The sequence below is a fragment of the Carex rostrata genome, chromosome 12 (genome assembly GCF_964058835.1).
Source record: "Carex rostrata chromosome 12, lpCarRost1.2, whole genome shotgun sequence".
NCBI classification, from domain to species: domain Eukaryota; kingdom Viridiplantae; phylum Streptophyta; class Magnoliopsida; order Poales; family Cyperaceae; genus Carex; species Carex rostrata.
Genome location: NC_135929.1, coordinates 9,485,548 through 9,506,512, shown reverse-complemented (window position 1 = coordinate 9,506,512; position 20,965 = coordinate 9,485,548). Strand labels below are relative to the sequence as shown.

General features: G+C 34.6%; 1 protein-coding gene and 1 long non-coding RNA gene across 4 annotated transcripts in view; one reads left to right on the top strand and one right to left on the bottom strand.

The window, feature by feature from the left end:
- LOC144563132 (uncharacterized) overlaps positions 1-20,965 on the top strand; it is a 57,852-nt gene that overhangs the window by 5,586 nt on the left and 31,301 nt on the right. The gene's annotated exons all lie outside the window — the stretch shown is intronic.
- LOC144563131 (putative disease resistance protein RGA3) lies at positions 8,949-20,604 on the bottom strand. 3 transcript variants are annotated; one of them, XM_078312532.1, is made up of 5 exons: positions 20,431-20,604; positions 18,569-18,728; positions 10,141-13,119; positions 9,664-9,737; positions 8,949-9,308 (listed from the first exon to the last, which is right to left on the bottom strand). In XM_078312532.1, exons 3-4 carry the CDS (start codon positions 12,494-12,496, stop codon positions 9,706-9,708), a joined length of 2,388 nt encoding a protein of 795 aa, XP_078168658.1. In that variant the 5' UTR covers positions 12,497-13,119; positions 18,569-18,728; positions 20,431-20,604; the 3' UTR covers positions 8,949-9,308; positions 9,664-9,705. The 3 variants fall into 3 exon arrangements, with proteins under 3 accessions (XP_078168658.1, XP_078168660.1, XP_078168659.1); XM_078312534.1 differs by lacking the exon at positions 18,569-18,728; XM_078312533.1 differs by lacking the exon at positions 20,431-20,604 and having other exon boundaries at positions 18,569-18,852.

The following is a 20,965-nucleotide window of genomic DNA, read 5'->3' as shown; positions in this document are numbered from 1 at the left end:
ATGCGATGGTTCTTTTCTTGGCACCAGTTACGTAGATGATTTCTGAATATATCAAAATAAAATTTATTATTATTAGATTAAGAGCTTTTTTTTAAATTAAAGTAGAATCAAGAATATCAAATATATTAAAATAAAGAAAACCTTTTAACGGCATCTTTTTGTTTGACCTTTTGGTAATCAAATAAATGACTGATGCAATAATTGTCTCCGGCATATGACTAAAATGAAGTTAAAATAATAATATTTAAAGCGAGACAGTTGTAAATAAATTTATAGATGTTGAAATCATACAGGTAACTAAAAGTTATTACAATAACATGATATTATGTTGCTCAAATCTTGATACTGCTGCTTTAATTATTCTTTTAGTGTCAACATCCAATGTTATTATGTTGTTCACATCTTGATACTGCTGCTTTAATACTTCTTTTAGTGTCAACATCCAATTCCAGCAATGAAACAAATCGATTCTAGAAATGCACAATTAAAGAAATGCTATGCTATATATAGAATTAATTTACTAAAATATGGTTTTCTCCATTATCATAATTTTGCAAATATAATATTTGATATATAGTAGAATTTTGATATCATTATTTTTTTAATTGAAGAGTTATATTATTGTAGCTTAAAATTTATATATGTAAGAAATTAGATTTATGACTAACATGTGAGTAATTATATACGTACCACCATTTGATAAAATGGCACAAATATGCATGATTGATCATGCTAATTATATTTTTTACCTAACTATATCATGACAAGGATGCCAACTTAAAGGGAAGCAACTAAATGCGTCTTTTTATTTTTAATTTACGAGTGGTAAAATAGTTCACACATTAATAACTTCTCAATTATTGGTATGCCATAACATGTGCATATCATACTATTCATATTACTCTTTTCCAATATCTGCATGAATAAATAGACGAATTAAACACAGACCTTTTAAACTGTGAAGATTTTGTTGTAAAAATTAAAGGTTTAAATAGCATTTATCACGTTATAGCAGAATGATCGAAAAAACAACGCTATTGTCATATTACACCATTATAGCACGCTATAGCATGTAGCGTAGAGCTGATAGCGTCATAGCGGCACTATAGCGCTATCTAAAACCTTGATAAAAACACATGTTGCTTTTCAAATAAGGCCCCTTTTGGTTTGGTATATATGTAACTATTTTGTAAGCAGCTTCAAATCCAAAATTTTAATGTACACTAGTCATTAGTTTCTCTTAGGCAGTGAAAACTGAGCAAGTTCAGAGTAGATAATGCTAGTACAAAATTCGTATCATTGAGCAGATACAAATATGAATACGAATAGCAAATAAATATCAAATAAAATCAAATTTGTCTTAAATAGATACATATATATAAAACAGATAATTCACGAATACTGATTCGATTACAGATACTAAACAATTAATTGTCAGATAGTTAACTCATGTGAACTTTAAGATACAAATATTGATTAACAAAAATAAAATATGGAAAATATCAATTCAAATAAAATTTCTCATATTTACACATTATTGACTTAAAAAAAGAAGAGAACAATAAATAATAGAAGTTAAATAAAAAATAAAACATGAAGAAAGGACTTAGAAATAAAAAAAAAAACACAAAATGGAGCAGAAATAGAGGTGACCATTGGCCTGAAAAATGAAGAAGAAAGAAAAGAAAATGAAAAAAAAGGAGAAAAGATAAAGTGTGTCAGAATCTCTTGTTTGATTAACCCACATTAGGAGAAGCAAATATGCTGAAATTCTTGATCGGATTTCAGGATCCTGTGATCCCTCTCTTCTCTTTCTTTCTTCTCAAAAGAGTGAGGAGAGAGATAGAGAGAGAGGATCACAGGATTCTGAAATCTTGTCAAGAATTTCAGCTGATCCATAGAGAAGGAAAATGACATGTTGGAGCCGGTTCCGTAACGGAACAACATGACACGTGTATCAGTTATGTGTCGTAACTATTCGCGTGCCGTGATCATTTTTTGAAACTTTGGCACGGCACGTCACGTCAGGTGAAAAATTTAATCACGATACGACACGTTGTCACGCGAGTCATATGTAATTAGGAACATTAAATATTGATCAAATGATAAATTTTTAATAAATTAACTTAAATTATAATTAAGCCGTGACCATTTTCTGAAACTTTGGCACAACCGCCATGTTACGTTAAAGATCTAGTCACGATACGGCATTTGGTCACGTGTAATTAGGACCATTAGATATTGATCAAATAGTGAATCTTAAATAAACTAACTTAAATTATATTCAAATGGTACGTGAGATATGTTTGGGCACAGCGTGACTATTCGCGTGCAGTGACCACCCCTTGTCATTTTAGTCACGACACAGCACGGCATGTGAAAAATTAACTTAGTCACAGTATGGCACGGCACGAGACCAAAATGACAACGTGTTAGTCACGATACGGCACAACACGACACATTTTTTTCCACTCTAACCTCGGATCCGTGACTTATGCGAGTCAGCTAAAAAAATGAGATACGATTGTAATTATGTATCGGCTATTCGGCTTCAATTTATGGATTAAATAATTTATCTGTATCAAAATTCAAATGTTTTCTTCATATTTGATAAATAGATATCTCAGATCCAAAAATTATCCAAATCCGAATTCAAATCCGTTTTCAGCCCTACCTTTTCACATGCTATATATGGGTCTGCAGTTCTCAGGTTTTTCATGAAACTTAAAAAAAAAAGTATAAATATATCCATTGGAATGATACGATAATATACGACAGAATTTCAGGAACTACAAACGACCTTCTTGTTAAGTTCATCAGGAATGGAATATAAAAGTTTAGTAAAGGTGTACTGTATATTGTTGGTTTCCTCCAATATTTTTAATTTTCATATATGTTTTGTGTACTTAGTTAAAGAATGTTGTTCTTTACGCAACAAGTATGATCTTAATTAGTGCTATGTAGCTCAACCTTCGTAAATTTTAAAATATCAAGACTCATGATAACATGTGAAATATAGTATATATATACTCCACTTGAGAAATGATACATACTTGAATACTTAGATCATTCTAATTATGTTTTCTACCTAACTAATATCATGACAATGAGACGGAATTGAAAGCAGAAACTTGTTGCATTTTTATTATTACACTCCGTGTATATGACATAATTAACGCATGGGCATTGCATATATGATAAATTGATCACACTGATAATTAATATTGGTACTCTGAGGCCCATATAGACGGTACTTACTGGCCCATATATATTAACGTTTCCAGGCCTTGTATCCTTTTCCGTTTTGGGGCTTTGATTGTGATCATTCGTTCCATACAGTAAAATTGGTGCAAACTTGTTTTAAAATTAGTGCAATGTTATATTGAACTAGAGGAGGGATCCAATATCATTTTTTTCATACCTTATCATACTTCATATTTTATATATTTATTTTCAAAGTCCAAACTATTAATCCGAACTGCTCAATATGATATTTATATTAAAATATGTATGGGGATGAAATTTTATAATTTTTGAAAAGTTTTTACTATGTTTTAAGATATGTACAAAATCACTGTTTTTGGACCGTTAAGAAAACAACGATTTTCTACCCATCTTTAAAAATAGTAAAATTTTTCCAAAAATTATAAAATTTCATCCCCGATCATATTATAGTATGGTTATCATGTTGAATGGTTCGGATCGACAATTTAGACTTTGAAAATAAAGATATAAAATATGAAGTATGATGAGGTACGAAAGACACGAAATATTGAAACCCTCCTCATTGAACTACTAGAATCTAATTTGCATGCACCTTACGATTCTCAATTTGATCATTTTAAGGCTTACAAATCAGGGGTTTTGACTTATCAAATGAAGCCCACAGTGCATAGTTTCTTTTATGGATCTTTGGTTTGAGACCTTTGATCATCACACATATAGGGGCATGAGAGGAGAAATTTTAGAGTGAGGCATAGCTTTATAACACAATTTGGGATTTTTTTAAATATATTTTTATATTTTTTCTGGGAAAATCATTAAAATTTTAACACATTTTTGGAAAAAAAATTTGATTGAGGCATAATTTATAATTTTTTATATCTTAAGTATATTTCTATATATTTTTTTTTCTAAAAAAAATACAAATAGAAGCATATGTTTGAAACTTTAATTAAAAGAGTTGGGGAACCAAGTGCCTCTTTGAATCTGTGTGGCTCTGCCACTGCACACACACACACACACACACACACTATTTGATAATCTTTAATATATATGCCATGTATATGTTATACTCTGTATTGGAAACGATTAAATTGGATCTGTCTCTCTAGTATATTATAATTTAGTGTTCTTATAATTTTATTTTTCTCACTATCCTCATCACTTCATCAGTAACTTAATTCTTTTACATAATAACTGGGTTATCTTACAAGCTATACTTCACCGAAATTCTGCTCGTAGCAAATGCTACTTTGAATTTAGGAAAATAATTTGTCCACCTTTCTCTGGTTTCATTTGAGTACATATATGAACCAACTGATTTGATAGTTCATTGTGGAGTTTCGTTTTTTTGTTTTTGTTTTGTTTTGTGTTTGTTTATTTGTGAATTGCTTAGCCTCTTCGGATTTGTCTGAGAACTTGGCTTCTGAAGTTACAACATAACATGCTCATGTAGATAACCACTTAAATTAGACCAGGGGCGGGGTAATTAAGGAAGAATAGGGTCAATTGACCCCATTTTATTTCAAAAATATTATACTTGTACATTATTTTTTGTATATTTTAGAGTAAAATGTTAGAGATACCATAAATTGACCACCATTTGCTCTGTGAAAATTTTATATAATTAACCTCATTCACATTTGACCTATAGTCAGAAAGTATGACTCAGATCTGCCTTTGAATTAGACTGTACTATTTTTGTCGAATTAATACACGTATAGAGCCATTTTATGTGTACATCATGCATATCAGAGAAGAACAATATAAAAAGTCAGAGTTGTCCGCTAAATTTTTGGATTTTCTTTATTGACTCTGAAGATGACTAGCAGCATTGTGGAGCACCAGAATGTTTTCATTTAATGTTTATAAAGAACTTCTATTCGGATTTCGAATTCACAACTAGATCAAAGATTGATTCTTACCCGAATATTTTCTTACATTTTACAAATTATATTTTAATTATAAGTTAATTTATAATGAAATAAGAGAAAAATGCGTCAACTACAAAACTTAAAGTTTTCTTTTCACCGAGAGCTAAATTTGAATATTACCTGAAATACATTGTCTCAAGGCATATGCAGATGAATCACATGTGAAGTATATTGGGATAAATGATAAATTCGATATCTATTTCTCAATGTCTAGTACACTGGTAGGGATGATGGCAACTCCAATTTTCTTCTTCTTCTCGTTTGTGGGAATAGTATGGTAATAAACGACATAATTTCAAGAACCATAAATGACCTAGTTGCTGAGTCACATAGAGATGGAATAGCAAAACTTGGAAAAGGAGTATTATTGTTGGTTTTCTCCAATACTTCTTTTTTTTTTGTGCAAGTTTTGTGTTGTTTTATTTTCACATCATGTTCTCATGTGCTATGTATGTAGCTCAACCTTCATAGTTTTTAAGATATCAGACTAATGATAACATGTGAAATAGTTATATACGCTCAGTTGGAAAATGGTACATACTAGAATGCTTTGATCATTCTAATTATGTTTTCTACCTAACTATTCTCATTACAACGATATGAAATTGTGAGCAAGAAACTTCTTCAATTTTTTATTTTTTTTTAACTTTCATGGTAAAACACTTGATCTATATATTACTAAAATTCCCATGTATTAATATGAAATAATTAATGCATGTGCATTGCATATGAAAATTTGATCACACTATAATTAATATTGGTTTTCTTTCCCTCGATCTGTATTTGCACCGCCTTCCTTGTAAGGAAAAAAATGTCCACACAGTCCAGTATTACTTCATCTTTGATGCAGCCAGTAAAACAGATGAGGTGCAGCAGAGAGGGAGCTCGAGAATCGAATCCAATGGAAAAGAAAAAGAAAAAGAAAAAGAAAAAGAAAAAGGGAATGCTCCTCATTCAGGAACTTAGCTAGGGACTCTAATGATAGAACTTCAGTGAACTACAAACAAGCTTGCTGTTGAGTTGAATAGCGATGAACTAGAATCGCCAAATAGAGGTGTATAATATATTTTGGGTTTTGTTTAGCTTAATTTTCAGATCATTGTTCTTTGAACACAACAGCCATGATATTTATGTTCAACTTTGATCACCACATATACATCGTTGTACTTTGTATCTAAGGTTGTCAAGGGCAGAGGCAGAGGGAGTCAAACACATATGGAGATCAATCATATAAAAAATTTCTAAGAAAATGGAGGTCACTTTTACAATACCATGCTATTTTACTCCAAATTTACATAGGCATTTAAATTACACTGGACTACTGTTTCAGAATTAATGCATATATAGTATAGAGCCGTTTTATGTTTACCAGAACGACTGTTGCATGTTCCCAAAATTTAGGATAATTGTGTATATCATATCAGAGAAGAACAAGGTAAAAAGTTAGTAGTTGTCCACTAAATTTTTTGGTTTGTTTTATGACACTAAAGATGACTAGCCGCATTGTGTAGCACTAGAATGCTGGTTATAGTTTACTAATTATATTATAATTATTAGTTAATTTATAATGAAAAGGGAAAAAAACAAAATATCGTCAACGACCCTGCTCCAGTACTCTCCAGTTTCTCCTATTCTGTCTACTTTTCTGACAGAGTGGTCCCCGCATTGTAGTGAGATGGTGAATTAATGACCACAGTCAGATTAATATGAGCAAACACCATTTATAGAGATTGGTGATTCAAAATACCCATGGTATATATAATGCTCAATTTTCTGTTGAGCGTGTGTAGTGACTCTCGATTGTCACGGAGCTGAGCGTGTCCGGTTTACTTGTTGAGATGACCTCTGGCAACTCTATTTTTAGCTTCTGCTCATCCTTGGGAATGGTACGGTAATAAAGGACATACTTTCAGGAACTACAAACGAACTTGCATCATATATGAATAAAAGGATATAAAACTATAAATGTATAAATCAATTAAAAAAATAAACAAAGTTAAAGGTAAAGGTAAATGTAATGATATAAGGGTCTTTCATTTTTCAACCAGATGGGTTAAGTGAATTGCCAGTAAAATCTGACCTGACCCGGTGATGACCTGAATCAACCCACAATCGGCTAGCAGCTGAGCCCAGCACGACCAAAACCTGATTAAATTGCCATTCAAAGTTCATTTACATTACCAGTAAAATATATAGTTACTAACTTACTATATAGTATAGAAGGAAAAATCTGTCTTTCCAGACCGGAATCGGCAGATCAAGATTGGAATTGGGTTGTACCGATCAGATTTCACGCCGAATTATGTGGTTTATGAATTTTTCGTCCAATATCGGCCGAAATGGTATGATTCCAGCCAAATCTCGGACGAAATGGTCCTATTCTAGTTAAATTTCGGCCAAAACAGTTTGATTCTAGTCATACCATCAGCTGAAAGGCACAAATACCAATCTCTAAAAAAAAACTCCCCTCGAGCATGACTCAAATAAGAACGTCTTGGATATCAAGCAAGCCAACTACCACCACACTATGCTATCTTTTGTTGCTAAAATATATAACTACATGTAAATATAAATATTGAAATGCTTGTATTATATTGTATTAGTGGATTATTTGATTGTAATTATTTGTTTAAACAGAAATTGTCGACAAATTATTTTTTTATCATTTTTGTTTTCTATTTTCTAGTATAAAACAAGTTTCTGGCAAAAGAAGTCTGAGTTTCCGATCCGATTAGACCGATTCACCCGATTCCTATTTCACGATAAAAAAAACAATCCCGATTCTGATTCTCTATTCTTCCTTCTATGCTATTTACCAATTAGTTTCTAAGTAGGTGATAACAAAATTTACGTGGGATATCTGGAAAATTTCATTATCGAGTCTAAATTCTGAATAATCACCTGTTATCCGGTTACATCTTGAGTGCTGATAGTTTTTAAGATAAATAAATCAATTGTACTCCTTCACACGTTTTCAATTAGATTGAATTGAGTTTAAATTAAACATGTTAAGATAAAAATGGCCAGAACAAGAGGTTTATTGGATCGATTTTAGAGATGAATCTAAACCGTTAAAACCGGTTTAATGATATATATTAATTTATATCAACAGTCATTATCTTTTACAAGAGAAATGATAAAATTTTATTTGCGATCACATCAAATCCACATTCAGTCTTTGAGATTGGCCCTTCCTATTATTGGGCCGATGTTGGGCCTTTTAGCAAATGACCTATCAGTTTCTAACGGAATTTGTTTTTTCAAGTTAATAAAATATTATATTACCGTTCTGCCGTTATTTTTCACAATTCTATTCAAAGTAACAGCTTTGGTTGATAACTTTTTTAGCAAATTGAATAGAGCCACTGATTTGCTTCGTGTACCCAAGATATATAGCATCTCCAATTTAAAATTATGTTTGTAATTTACGCACCAAAAAGGTTATTGATATGAGTAATTAATTTTAGTTTCATGTGATGATAATAAAAATGATGTCATGTGTATTTTTATTTTATTTTATTTTATTTTGTGTGTGTGTGTGTGTATGGGGGGGGGTTCATTTGAATTGACAATTTGCTGGCAGCCATCTCAATTGTTGGATATAGGAAAAGAAGGGTTGGAAAAAGCAGAGTACTAAAATATGGATACGATTTTATTAAAAAAAAATAACATATTGATAAACTGGTGAACAACATAAAAAACTTGAGAAATCCAAGCAATCATGTCTTGTTACAATCCCAAGTGGTTTTTATATTAATACAATTGTTGTCTGGTCAATGCCCAGCAACATTCAGAAAAAAAAAAAAAAAAAAAAGCCATCCCAAGTGTCTATACTAAGAATTGTCAACCGTCAACAGAGGACTTGAGGAAATTACCAATAATAAAAATAAATAAAAGTACCCAAAAAAAATATGGAATTTGTCTAAGAGTACATTATCAAAAATAGTAATTTAGCATAAGTGTGATAATGCAAATGGACGTGGTGGGGGGTAGCACACACAGAAACACACAAAGGACCATTAATTGCTACACAAATTACCAGAATAAACTAAGCAAATTATCATAGAATGTTTTAACTAACTTATTTTGGTGAACCAAGAGTCCATAAATCTGCAGAGCACAGCAACCATGCAAGAGGGAAAGACATCAAGTCTGAAATGAATAAAAGGAGGTTGAATTATTAGCATCATGTATTTCAAATAAATTCTGGTATGGCATTGCACATAATATCCTGTAACTTTCGGGGGCATGTGTTCTTCCTAATTACCAAATTAAGGCCCGAGTTGCACAAATTACAAGCTATCTATCATGCTGTATATTCTAGTACTTTCTGTTGGTATAATTGTGTACGATACAAATGTAGTTTTCTTTATAATTTCATTTTCTCAATTATTAAGGTGTTATGTGCAATCTCGACATTCTTGTCATTAGAGAATTAAATTCAAATATACTCCGGAGATCATAATGTCTTAAACATTTTGAATGAGATGGATATATCACTGAATACCTGTTAAGTTAACATTCGATGGAGCTAAAGCCAGTTCAGTCTTTAGTGGCTGCTTTTCCATTCTTCAAGCAGATCTGCAATATTAAGTTTGAAAAGAAACACATTATAATTAAGTTAGAAGTTGGATTTGTACCTTAGAACAAGCAAAAATCATAAGGTGGTTATACAATTAATTCATTCTTGTGTGAAAATTTTATTATTCCCATAATATTCTATTGGAACAAAAAGTTATTGAAAATCTTAAGAAGATCGGAAAGTACTGTCATTTGTAGTTAAGAGAAATTAGTACACACGAAAAAAGAAAATAAAATGATCAATAGACTGTTCGATAAATATTAAGTTCACAACTTCACATGAGAACAGTGTGCCTCTGCTTTTGAAATTTGTCAAAGTAAATAAAATAACTTAAAAAATTAACAATATTTCTACCAATGAAAAGATTTGTTTAAGAAACACCGAATGGCGGTTGTGAATTACCTGATGGCAGTTTTCTGTATATATTTATATCTTGACCTCTAGTCACATCAAGCTTAGGACAACCCGAAATATAGACTTCCTGTAGACATTCAAGAAACTGGTGCCCCCCTAGCGACCGTAACATTGTACAGTCTATCAACTGCAGCTTTGATAGAGATTTAAGATTGCTTGTGACCTCAGCTGGAATAGATACCAAATGGTTGCAACGACGTATATTCAAAGTTTCAAGGGATGTGAGGTTTTGCAAGCAACTGGGAATTGACTTATCAAGGTCACCACAATAAATCAGTTCGAGGTACTTGACAGATGGTGGTAAGACCATAGCATTTGGACTTCTAAGCTTTGGGCACACCTCAATTATCAGCTTCTCAAGCGATGCAAATCCTCCAAATAATTCTACTGATAGTAATTCCTGATTAACGCAACCTTTTAACTCAATATGATTTAGTGCTGGCAGGTGGTTTGGTTCCAACAAATTCTGAAGATTTTCTAGTTCGGGTAGCCAGTGAATGACTAATTTGGTGATGAAACGAGGAAGGTGAGAGATAGTTGAGACCTTCGCACAATACTGAAACTCAACTTCTGTTAAATTTGGCAAAAACTCTTCCTTCAACCAACTTGGTGGTAAATTTCTACCTCTATAACCGGATATTTTCAACTCTTTGAGTTTATGGTTGGGACATAAACCATCAAGTACCTCATTATCATCTTCTCCATTATTACCGATGACATCATTGATCGACCAATCCAATCTCAACTTGCTAATGAATGTTTTATTGCTCAGTTGTGCTTTTTGAGCAGCTTCTTTGCTGGGAACATATTGAAGATTTGTTATACAAAGAGATCCACTGAGTTGGTCAAGGTCCTTTAATTTCTCAATTTTCATATAATTACTCAAGAAAAGCTTCAGGTTATAAAGCTGGATTGCTTTGACAATATTTTCAAAACGTTCTACCAAGGAGACCATTTCAAAAGCCAAATAGAAAAGTTGTAAATTAACCAATTTGTAAAATCCTTTGGGAAAGCATTCAATTTTTGAGCAATCCATCATGTTTAGATACTGGAGGCTGTAAAGGTTACAAAAAGACTCCGGCAATGTTTTAACATATGTGCCAGAAATATCCAGAAACAGAAGATGCTTTAGGTTTCCAATGTTTTCGGGTAGCTTCTTAATTTTGCATCTCGCAAGAGATAATGATCGAATATGTTTAAAAACATTGCACCAAGTTTCCATTACAGTAATGCAACAACGGTTAGGACCTACCTTTAGAGAAAGCAATTTCTGATATTTGCACAACTCCTTTTGCTCCTTCAGGAATACTTTCTTTTCAAATACTGATGCATGCCGTATATCAAGGGAGACTTTCTGTTCAGAATGCCCATTTTCTAAGCAAAAGCACTCATCTTTTGTGATAGATAGGCACACATCATGCATCAGATCATGAATCACATATGTTTCATGTTCAAGTGCTTGGAAAAATCCTCGCCTTAGAAGTTCCATTATGTAAACGTTCGCCTGAGTTCTCATTTCTTTGTCGTTACCTAGATGTTCGATAAAACCTTGCATCATCCAAAACTTTGTTAACTCAGATTGTGTGAATATAAAACCCTTGGGATAGAGTGAGCAAAAGGAGAAACATTTTTTCAGATCAGTGGGTAAATATTGGTAGCTCAATTGAAGTGCGGAAAGTATATCATGTTCCTCCTTTTGTAATTCCCACATTTTACTGTCTTTGATATTGGTCCAGTGTTCAACACTTTGGTTTTTCAAAGTACCTCCAATTGTTATGGCAGCAAGCGGAGATCCTTTTAGCCTTTTACAAATTTCCTTACCAATAGCCTTCAGACCTGGATTAATGTTGTTTGCTTCGGCAACCGAATCAAATGCACAGCTCTTAAAGAAATCCCAATAAATATGCTCTTCTAAACCCTCCAAATTTATAACACCTCTGGAGCCTATAGTACTCTCGTCTGAAATTTTCATACATTCTGGAGACCTAGTTGTCACCAGCACTACACTTCCCTCAGATGCTCCTTTCGTTGGTGCCAATAAATCTTGCCAGTCCTTGCTCCAAACATCATCAAGAACTAGCAAAAATTTCTTGGAATTTAATGCCTTTTGTAAAGCGTTTTGCAGGGCATTTAAATTAGTAACATTGCACTCTTCTTTAGTGGCTTCAATCATTTCTTTAGTTAAACTTTCTTTGTTAAAATTATGAGAGACACAAATCCACATAATTAAATCGAAGTACGACTTTACAGTTTCATTATTGCAAACCATTTGCGCAAGGGTGGTTTTCCCGATGCCTCCCATGCCTACAATAGATAAAACAGATACATTTTGTTTCTTATCCATTCTGCTGCTACTCTCCCAATTTCTGAATAAGACACACTTGCTTCTTTCTCTCTCTTCCTTTTACGAGATTCAGAACTGGGAATTCCCATTATTAGACAGATCACTTCATTCAGCACTTTATCTCGACCAGACACTTTAGATGCAAGAAATGTGCTTGTATTAGGTCTAGCATTTTGGCTAAATTGGTTGGGATTTTCTGGTATACCACGACTGTCACAGATTTCTTTCATTTCATTATAGACAATATTAAGCCTATCAATAACACCTTTTACTGTTGTTGGGAAATCACTCATCCAGTTCTCTATCCATTTTGGAAAACTTTTACTACCTGCAAAGTTCTCTTCAACTTTTTTCTTCAAACTTTGGTACTTCAATTCATCAACTATGCTTTTGGCTTCATAGACAGAATCTTTTAGCAGGGAAAGATGCTTGTCTATTGGGTTGTATTTAGGTAGTCGCCAGCATTCGGCTCTCTCAATTAGGAGTTCTGCTTTAGGCAGAGTCGCACGAAGTTCGAAGAGGTAATTATCGACATTGTTCCTATTACGCCAAGAATCAAAAGTAGATTGACCAATGGTTGACACCAAAAAGTCGAGTGCTTTATCCCACAAGCTCATTCTCCCCTGTTACAGTTATCAACCAAAACGGAAGGATTAGATAAGTAGCGAAATAAGAAGCAATTTTTTTTCCTTTGACCACGTCACCTTCTTTGCAATGAATTCAAGCAAAAAAAGTTGCTTTTCTAACAAGAGGAGGAATAAAATGGGATTTTCTTGTCAAAACCAGGAGGAAAAACAGAATCGAAATTGAAATCAGAATAGAAATCAAAATTGTCAAAACCAAGAGGATCATCATTCTGAAAATCAGAATAGAAATCAAAATTGAAATTGTTAAGTTGATGATGGAATCAGAATGAGGATGTGGGAATCGGCCAAATGGAAACTCGTATATTTTTTAAAAAGAAAAATTGTTTGTACTCAAACAATAGAAAAAAAAATTGTAAAAATTAATTTCCTGAAAATTTATGTTAGCTCAAAAAGTTAAACTCAAATAATCCGTTAATATAGTAAATTGAAACATTTAAAACTAAACAGTTAGCCTATAATGAATTTCACATTGAGTAAATACAGCAAATAAAATAAAAATATTACATATTTGATAAAAAGATAAATTTAAAATGCATATCAGTATTTTTTTTGTAAAACTATATTTTATAAAATTACAAGTTGATCACACTTGTATATTCTCTTAATTTTTACATAAGAAATACAAATGTTACATACATATAAGATTAATTACGTTGTAGAATACAAGTAATAAAAAAATGCAACAATATATAACTTCTACTTTATAAATGAAAGAACTAATCTTTTTTCAATATATAAAAAACTAACCATTTGTTCATAAATTTATTTATTACATTAGCGCAATCCATCATGTATTCGCTAATGTTAATTTAATTAGCAAGTTCTCAAGTTCACATTAAAAGGTTAAATAACATAGGTTTAAATTGACGGGTCCCAATGTCAGAAGTTTAAATTGACGGGTCCCATTCTCTGGTAGATTCCGTTCCAACTCGGCTAATTTTCAAAGACATGGTTAGGATACTATGATTTATGTGATCAAATCCTATAGATATAATCTCCCAACAATCAATTAATCGATAATTAGAACTATTTAAGATTTACAACGATCCAAAGTCAGTTTGAACTTGAAGAAAATAGAAGCAACAATTAAAAAATATGAAAAAATAAATAATTATTATTCCAAAAAACAGAGCGACTGGAGAAATGGTGGCTCAAGGCGAGTGACAACTGGTTTCCCGGCGTAAGCGATATCCTGATAATTAGAGAGAGCTGGTAGCTCAGGCAGCACTATCATTGGTCCACCCCTTTGTTCCCAACACCCACACCTATGCTCATGCCATAACCTTAAATGCTTTCATCCCTAACAAGCCAAGAAACAACAACCGGACTACCACCACTCCTACTGTCTCCCCAACAGTGTCTCCTACACCCTCTCCATGACCCTCTCCTACCTTCTGCGGACGGAACTAGAAAATAAAGATGGAGGGGGCTAAAAAATCAAATATAGTGCAATTTCATTTTATAAGGGAAAGCTAAAGGGTATTAATTATAAGGGGGTGCTTAGTCCCCTTTCCGCCACTGCTACCTTTTGGCCCCACAACAGAACCTACATATAATCCCATAGTCCCACGGACTTGAGGTTCCCCCCATTACCTCACTTATCTGAATGGAGAGGTCGATGTTTTAGGTGCATCCGCATCAGTCACACAGTGAGTAGATGTCGTTTTCCCACCAAGTATGGCAAATGTTGGGCTGATGGCCATGTGGGTGTGAGGTGAAGGAAAGAAGCCACGAATTAAGCTCTTAACATGGTTGCCTAACCATACCGACCAGTTATTGGATATGAGGACAGAACTATTGAACTACACATTAACGACCTTCTCAAAAGTACCTATCCGTTTGTACCTATGGTGATGTTGGAACCACGATCCCTCAAGCCCAAATGCTTTATAGAGAGGGAGGAAGATTACTACATGAACCGAGCAAGGGAGCGAGCAAGGGCAAGCCCAAGCCGAGCAGCCCATCTCCCTAGCCGTGTGGTCACCTAGACCCGTCGGCCACCTCCTCCACCCGTTGCTGATCGGCTTGGAGCTGTGTCACGCCATCTACCACCCGTGCCCGCCACCTAGAGTGACCATCGCTCCTCCGCGCCACCTAAGCCCAGGCCATCCTGTTGTGGTCATGGCTCCACCGACTTACCGTTTGACCTCCTCCCTCCTCCCTCCTCCGCCGTGTGGGCACCACCGCCAGCTGCTGCCTCCTCTAGCCAATTCGGTTATATCTCATCTCTCTCTCTCTTCTTCTTCTTCCTGTTGAGATTGATCTAGATCTTTTAGATTTAGATTTTGATCTCCTCTCTTCTCCTTGATTCAAGTTGAGAATTGAGTTTAGAAGAGGTTCTCGAGAATGTGTTGATTTGCTCAGCAAGATTTATTCAAAATTCTTTGAAGTAGTGAGCTAGCTTTCAAATTCGCAATGGCAAGAGGATTTAAGCAACTAGCATTGATCTCTTCTTGTTCTCGATCAACACATTAGTGTGCGAAGCTTACGGTTTCCTATTTTGGAAACTGTAACAAGGGAGAATAAGTCGTAGGCAACCGTATCTCGCTCCACCTGATTGGAGAGGTATGACTTATAACACTCTTCTAGATCATATGTGTGACATGATTCATAAACTGCTCGTGATTGATTGCTTGTTTACGGTAAGATCATCCCTAGATAGCTAGTGAAATTTTGAAATGTACCTGCTAGCTTAGACCATTACCTAACATATGCCATGTTCCAGTCCCAAATCTCCGGCCTGTCCCCTTCCCTTCACAGGTTACCTTAGGAATATTAAACGAAACAACACATTTTAGTTGAAGTACAATGACACTAATTGATAACATGTTTACTTGAAAGGAAGAAGCATGCTAACACATTAGAAAGGGTCATGTCGAGATGCAACAAAATCTACTATCCGTTCCTATTCTCTTGTTGTAGTTATAGAAGCAAGTGTGTGTGTATGAGTATCTTTGTCTGAGTGATCATAAGTGCAAAAGTTACTCTTGGATGAAGGTGTGATGTTTCCCTCAGTAGTGGCCTTCTTGCTATCATCACTAGTCAGTTTCTTCCTTCTCAACATATTCAGAAGTTCATGATCCTCTTCCGTCAAGGTCAAACCAGTGTCTCCCATATTTACCTGGTTCCCTCTAGATGAGCCACCTCTACCTCCTTGTCGGCCAGCACAACACGTCAATGACCACCAGAATGCCCTCGTCCACCAACTTCACTCACTCTCTCTATGTGGATTTGGGCCGGCCTTGCTCAAATGACCCACCACACAGTTTTAGCATTTTTGAGTCTCATCAAACCTTCTAGGGAGACTAGAATTTGAGGTTACCAAGGCTGATCATACTCCTAGAAGTCCAGTGGCATCAAAGTGTAGTTTAATGCGACTCTCCTCCTACATCATAGTTGTAATCGCCTCCTCAAGTGAAAAAAATTTCGTCTAAGCCAGAAGAACTACCCTCCTCTGATCAAATACTGAGTTGAGGAGCTTTAGAATCTACATAGGCTTCTTTTGTGCAAAGATCTCCCTACTCTTGCTTCAGGATCCTTGCACAATGTCACAGGCGAGAAGTGGTCATAGTCAGTTCGTAAATGCTCCAAATCTGTGGCATACTCCTGAATAGTTCTATATTCCTAAAAAACTGCATCTCTTGCTCAATTTGAAACACCCTCATGTTCTTCTCCGCCCCACATAAGTCCTTTGTAGCTTAGCTAATATTCCCTTCAAACTCTTAATGCCATCAATAGTAACAACAATCGATTAGACCACAAAGTTTAGCAACCAGGTATATAGTGACATGTGTGTGGTTTTCCATGTCTTCCACTTAGCAGTACCTTTTCAAGCTCTTTCTTCTCCCCTATCAGGTAACCCTCAAGATCTCTCCCTGTTAGGGCATTTGTGATCTAAAAAATTATAATGAATAAGGATACGGTTTGACTACTATCCGATATGTAACCGACCGTTTACACCCCTAGTCGTGACCAACTCAAATACATGGCCGGTCCATAAAGTTTCATATCCACTGAAAGAATGCCTAGTTTTGGCTATTGTTGTTGTGTTCCTAATGTCGACACTAACATTGAAGCCTCTGCCTGCTTCATGAACTCACCAACACCTTCACATCTTCCTCATCCAACTTTCCGAAGACTTTATCAATCCTTTCAGCCTAGCTCTTATACGAAATTGATTTGAGAAAGTTAATTTCATTAATTCTCCAATTGGGTTATATAGGTTGTGCTTATTACATAGAGATCCCTCATCTATTATGTAATTACCCTTTTAAATTATAATTCTCAACAATTACAATTTGCCGATTACACAGCTTTGATCTGTAATGCGGACACGGAAACTTTGATCACAATTAAGCTCATTCTAAGATTATTCTCAAAAGTCTTCAGGCTTACCGTCAATTACAAAAAAAGCTCCTTCGTGGATTTCAACTTGCCACCCCACCAAATTCAGCTAGCAAAACTCATCCTTGAATGCCACAAATCTCCTTGCTGGTAACCTATCTTGTAATGCCATTGACATCAAGAAGCCCATGAGACAATGCTTCATGCCAATTGTAAAAAAACTAGAAATGAGGCTTCAAGGGTGGAAAAGTAAATTGATATCGAGAGGGGGTCGTGGTCAACTTGTGAAGTCGGTCCTCCCATCGATTCCCATTTACTTTATGAATTGCTTTAAATTGCCCAAATGGGTCATTCAAAAAATTGACTAGGTGCATAGCTTTTTCTTTGAGGAAGAAATGATAGAGATGGGAGAAGAATTTTGTTGCATTTGGGAAATGGCGTGCTTGCCGAAGAAGTGGGGTGGTTAGGGAATTATGGACATAGAAATGCAAAATATTGCTCTTTAATTGAGGTGGTAGTGGAGGCTATACCATGAACCAGGGCTCTATGGTCCTTCTGGGCTAGAAGGGTACGGACTTTGGGAGAAGGCCCAATGATTTGGTTGAGGCAAGGATCATTTTGTGGTTCCAACTTTTGAAACTTGAGGCTCTGTTCCAGTGGTGCGCGCACGGCTTGCGTAATATGGTATGGAACTTTAATTTCCTCTTGGTTTGATAAGTGGCATGAGAATAGATTGAGAAGCCCATCTGACGGACTTCCGAGACCTCCGAATGGGCTCCTATATATGCATAGTTGATGGTTTGCCAACTATTAGGGAGTTGCAGCCCTCTCTAAACACTGTGCTAATTCTAAGCTCGGGTCAGGATACGTTGATATGGAAATGGGGACCGTCAGGTTCCTACACGGCCAAACTCGCATATGATGTTCTATTAATGGGTGGTAAGGTAAAATGGGGATTTCTAATCTTTGGGCAAATTTGTGCCCGAGAACAACATTTTTTTTTTGCATATTTGATGTTGAGGGGAAGAACACTGATGCAAGATATCTCGAGAAAAAGGAAAATTCAGTGTCAACTTAGTACCTGCATTATTGAGTACGTCAGCTTTACTTTTACTTTTTCTCCGTCCATACGCGGTTCATGTATGGTGGTTGGTCTCCTCTAAGCTGGGTTATCTGATTTTTAAACCTGCTGGTAGTGTGGAGTAGGTCTGGTATGACTCTCTTGCTGCTTATAAAGCTTGCTGCAGGGGAAAGGATACAACCATGGTTCCGAAACTCGGAATCGGAATCGGAATCGAATACTTGACTGTGAAATCGGAATCGGAAGAATCGGTCAGAATCGGTTGAATCGGATTGGAAACTCGGATTTTTTTAGCAAAAGCTTGTTTTGTACTTAAAAAAATAATTTGTTAAAAAATTATGTTAAAACAAAAGTTACACTAAAATAATTCACTATTAGAACCATTCTCAAAATTTCCATTCTATGGTAATTAACTATTTAAATATTAATATCCCTTATAATAATTAAATTTGAACGGATAACAATAAAATTTGTATGTAATCACTTATAAATTAAAATTTATCTGATTTTGTCCGTAAGATAATAAAAAAATAATATTCACAAAAGAGAAATAAAATATATAATTTATATTCTATATTTTTATAACAATCAAACTCATAGGCTGTAGCATTATATTGGGACTTTTGACAATAAAAATACACCCACAAATTAATAATTTAAAAATGTACTAAATTTGGTATTTTGCACCGGTACTTACTTGACGAGAAATATTTAGCATAATATTTCAAGTCAAATGAATGATTGAAAAAATCAGCCATTTAAAGAGGTCCACGTGGAACCCTCTCAATGGGAGTTGTATAAAGGCACGGATTGAGACAAGGTGTGTTTCTTGTGCACAATCTTAGCCGTTGATCTAGTTTGGGTGAATGATCAATGGCTCTTAGTGAATTTTTTTTTTTTTTTTAACCTTTACTAGCCTACAGCTGTAGTCTTGGAAGTTGAAACCGGGTAATAAATGTCATAAATTTTAGTTTTGTGATCCCGGTGTGCATAAACCTATTAATGCATTGATATCTAGAAACAGGAAATTTATAATATTTGTCAATTAGTCTTTCTTCTTCAAAGTTCAAAATACGGCTTGGAACTTTCTTCAGAAAAAAACGAAAATGGCGTGAACTTCCTCCCGAAAAAAAAAAAAACGGCTTGGAACTTTTCGGTACGGCTGAACTCGGATGACTCGGACCAAAACTCGGGTGACTCGGATAAGAAATCGGCTAACTCGGCCGAGTCAAGCATTGTTCATCCGAGTTTTGCCGGAAAATTCGCACGAGCGAGAAACTCGGGTGAAAATCGGATCGGACACGGCCGATTCTGAGTTGACTCGGAATCGGCCGATTTCTGAAACCATGGATACAACATGGATCAGATGGTACGTATGTGTAAGCTGGTTCATTTGGAAGGAAAGGAACGAATGGGTTTTAACAGGGGGAATGTGACAGCCACATATCCTAGCTGGGAAGATACTATTATTGTAGGGGCATCTATGGCAGTGTACTGTTAAAAATAGAGGATCGTAATTGTACAAGTAGCTGTTATTTTTCGTTTTGCATCATGCTTACTGTGTAAGGTTTACTTACTGCTTGGCTTGGCTGTTGTTTTGTATTTTTCTATTCTGTTTTTCAATATTAATAGATATTTGGCATCATCTATCACGATTTGTAAAAAAACAATTAAAAAATAGATGGGAGCCCCAGGACGGATCCAAGTACTTCAATCTGAATCAGGAAACATACATGATATTTATGGAAACGAATTTAGCAAAAACAGCACTATGAGAAGGCGTAATTTAATTGTTCACTAAATATAAACCTATATAATTGTTACCAAGTAACTTAATTAGGAAAACAAAGAGGAACACATACAATTGGTTACAGGAGGCGAGACCAAACCTACCAAGCTGCTTCGCGTAGATACTTCATTTTCGAGGGGATAATTGGTTTTTGGATTTGGGTTTTTAATTAAGAGTATGGCGATCTAATTTTTGGGAGGATACAGAGGTATGGTTGAGACTCCAGTCATTGACTAACACAAAATGAAGAAATGAATAGTGGAGCAATTCTTTGACCAATTAAAATTAATAATTGATCAGTCTTACTAAAAGTAAAAAAAAAGGTGCGGACTTTAAGAGCATTTTCAGTCAGTGTGTCGTGCAATTTCTTTTATTTATTTATTAGGGAAAATTTCTAGTATACCCATTAAAATTTTCAAAATAGTCAATTTTTCCATAAAAACATCTTAATATCCAATATTTCCATAAAAATATAATACTCTTTCTTTTATCCTCATTTACTCATTACATTTATTATTTAGACAAATATACTCTCCCTCTGAAATGGATATATCCCTTTAAATTAGCAACATGATGGAATTGAATAAGAAAAAAAAAAAAAAAACCTC

What these genes read in the sequence shown, in the direction of transcription:
- LOC144563131 (XM_078312532.1), bottom strand. Translation starts at nt 12,496, where the DNA reads ATGGATAAGAAACAAAATGTATCTGTTTTATCTATTGTAGGCATGGGA. An exon ending in ATACAGAAAACTGCCATCAG is followed by an intron (nt 9,738 to 10,140) that starts GTAATTCACAAC and finishes TTAATATTGCAG; the next exon opens with ATCTGCTTGAAGAATGGAAA.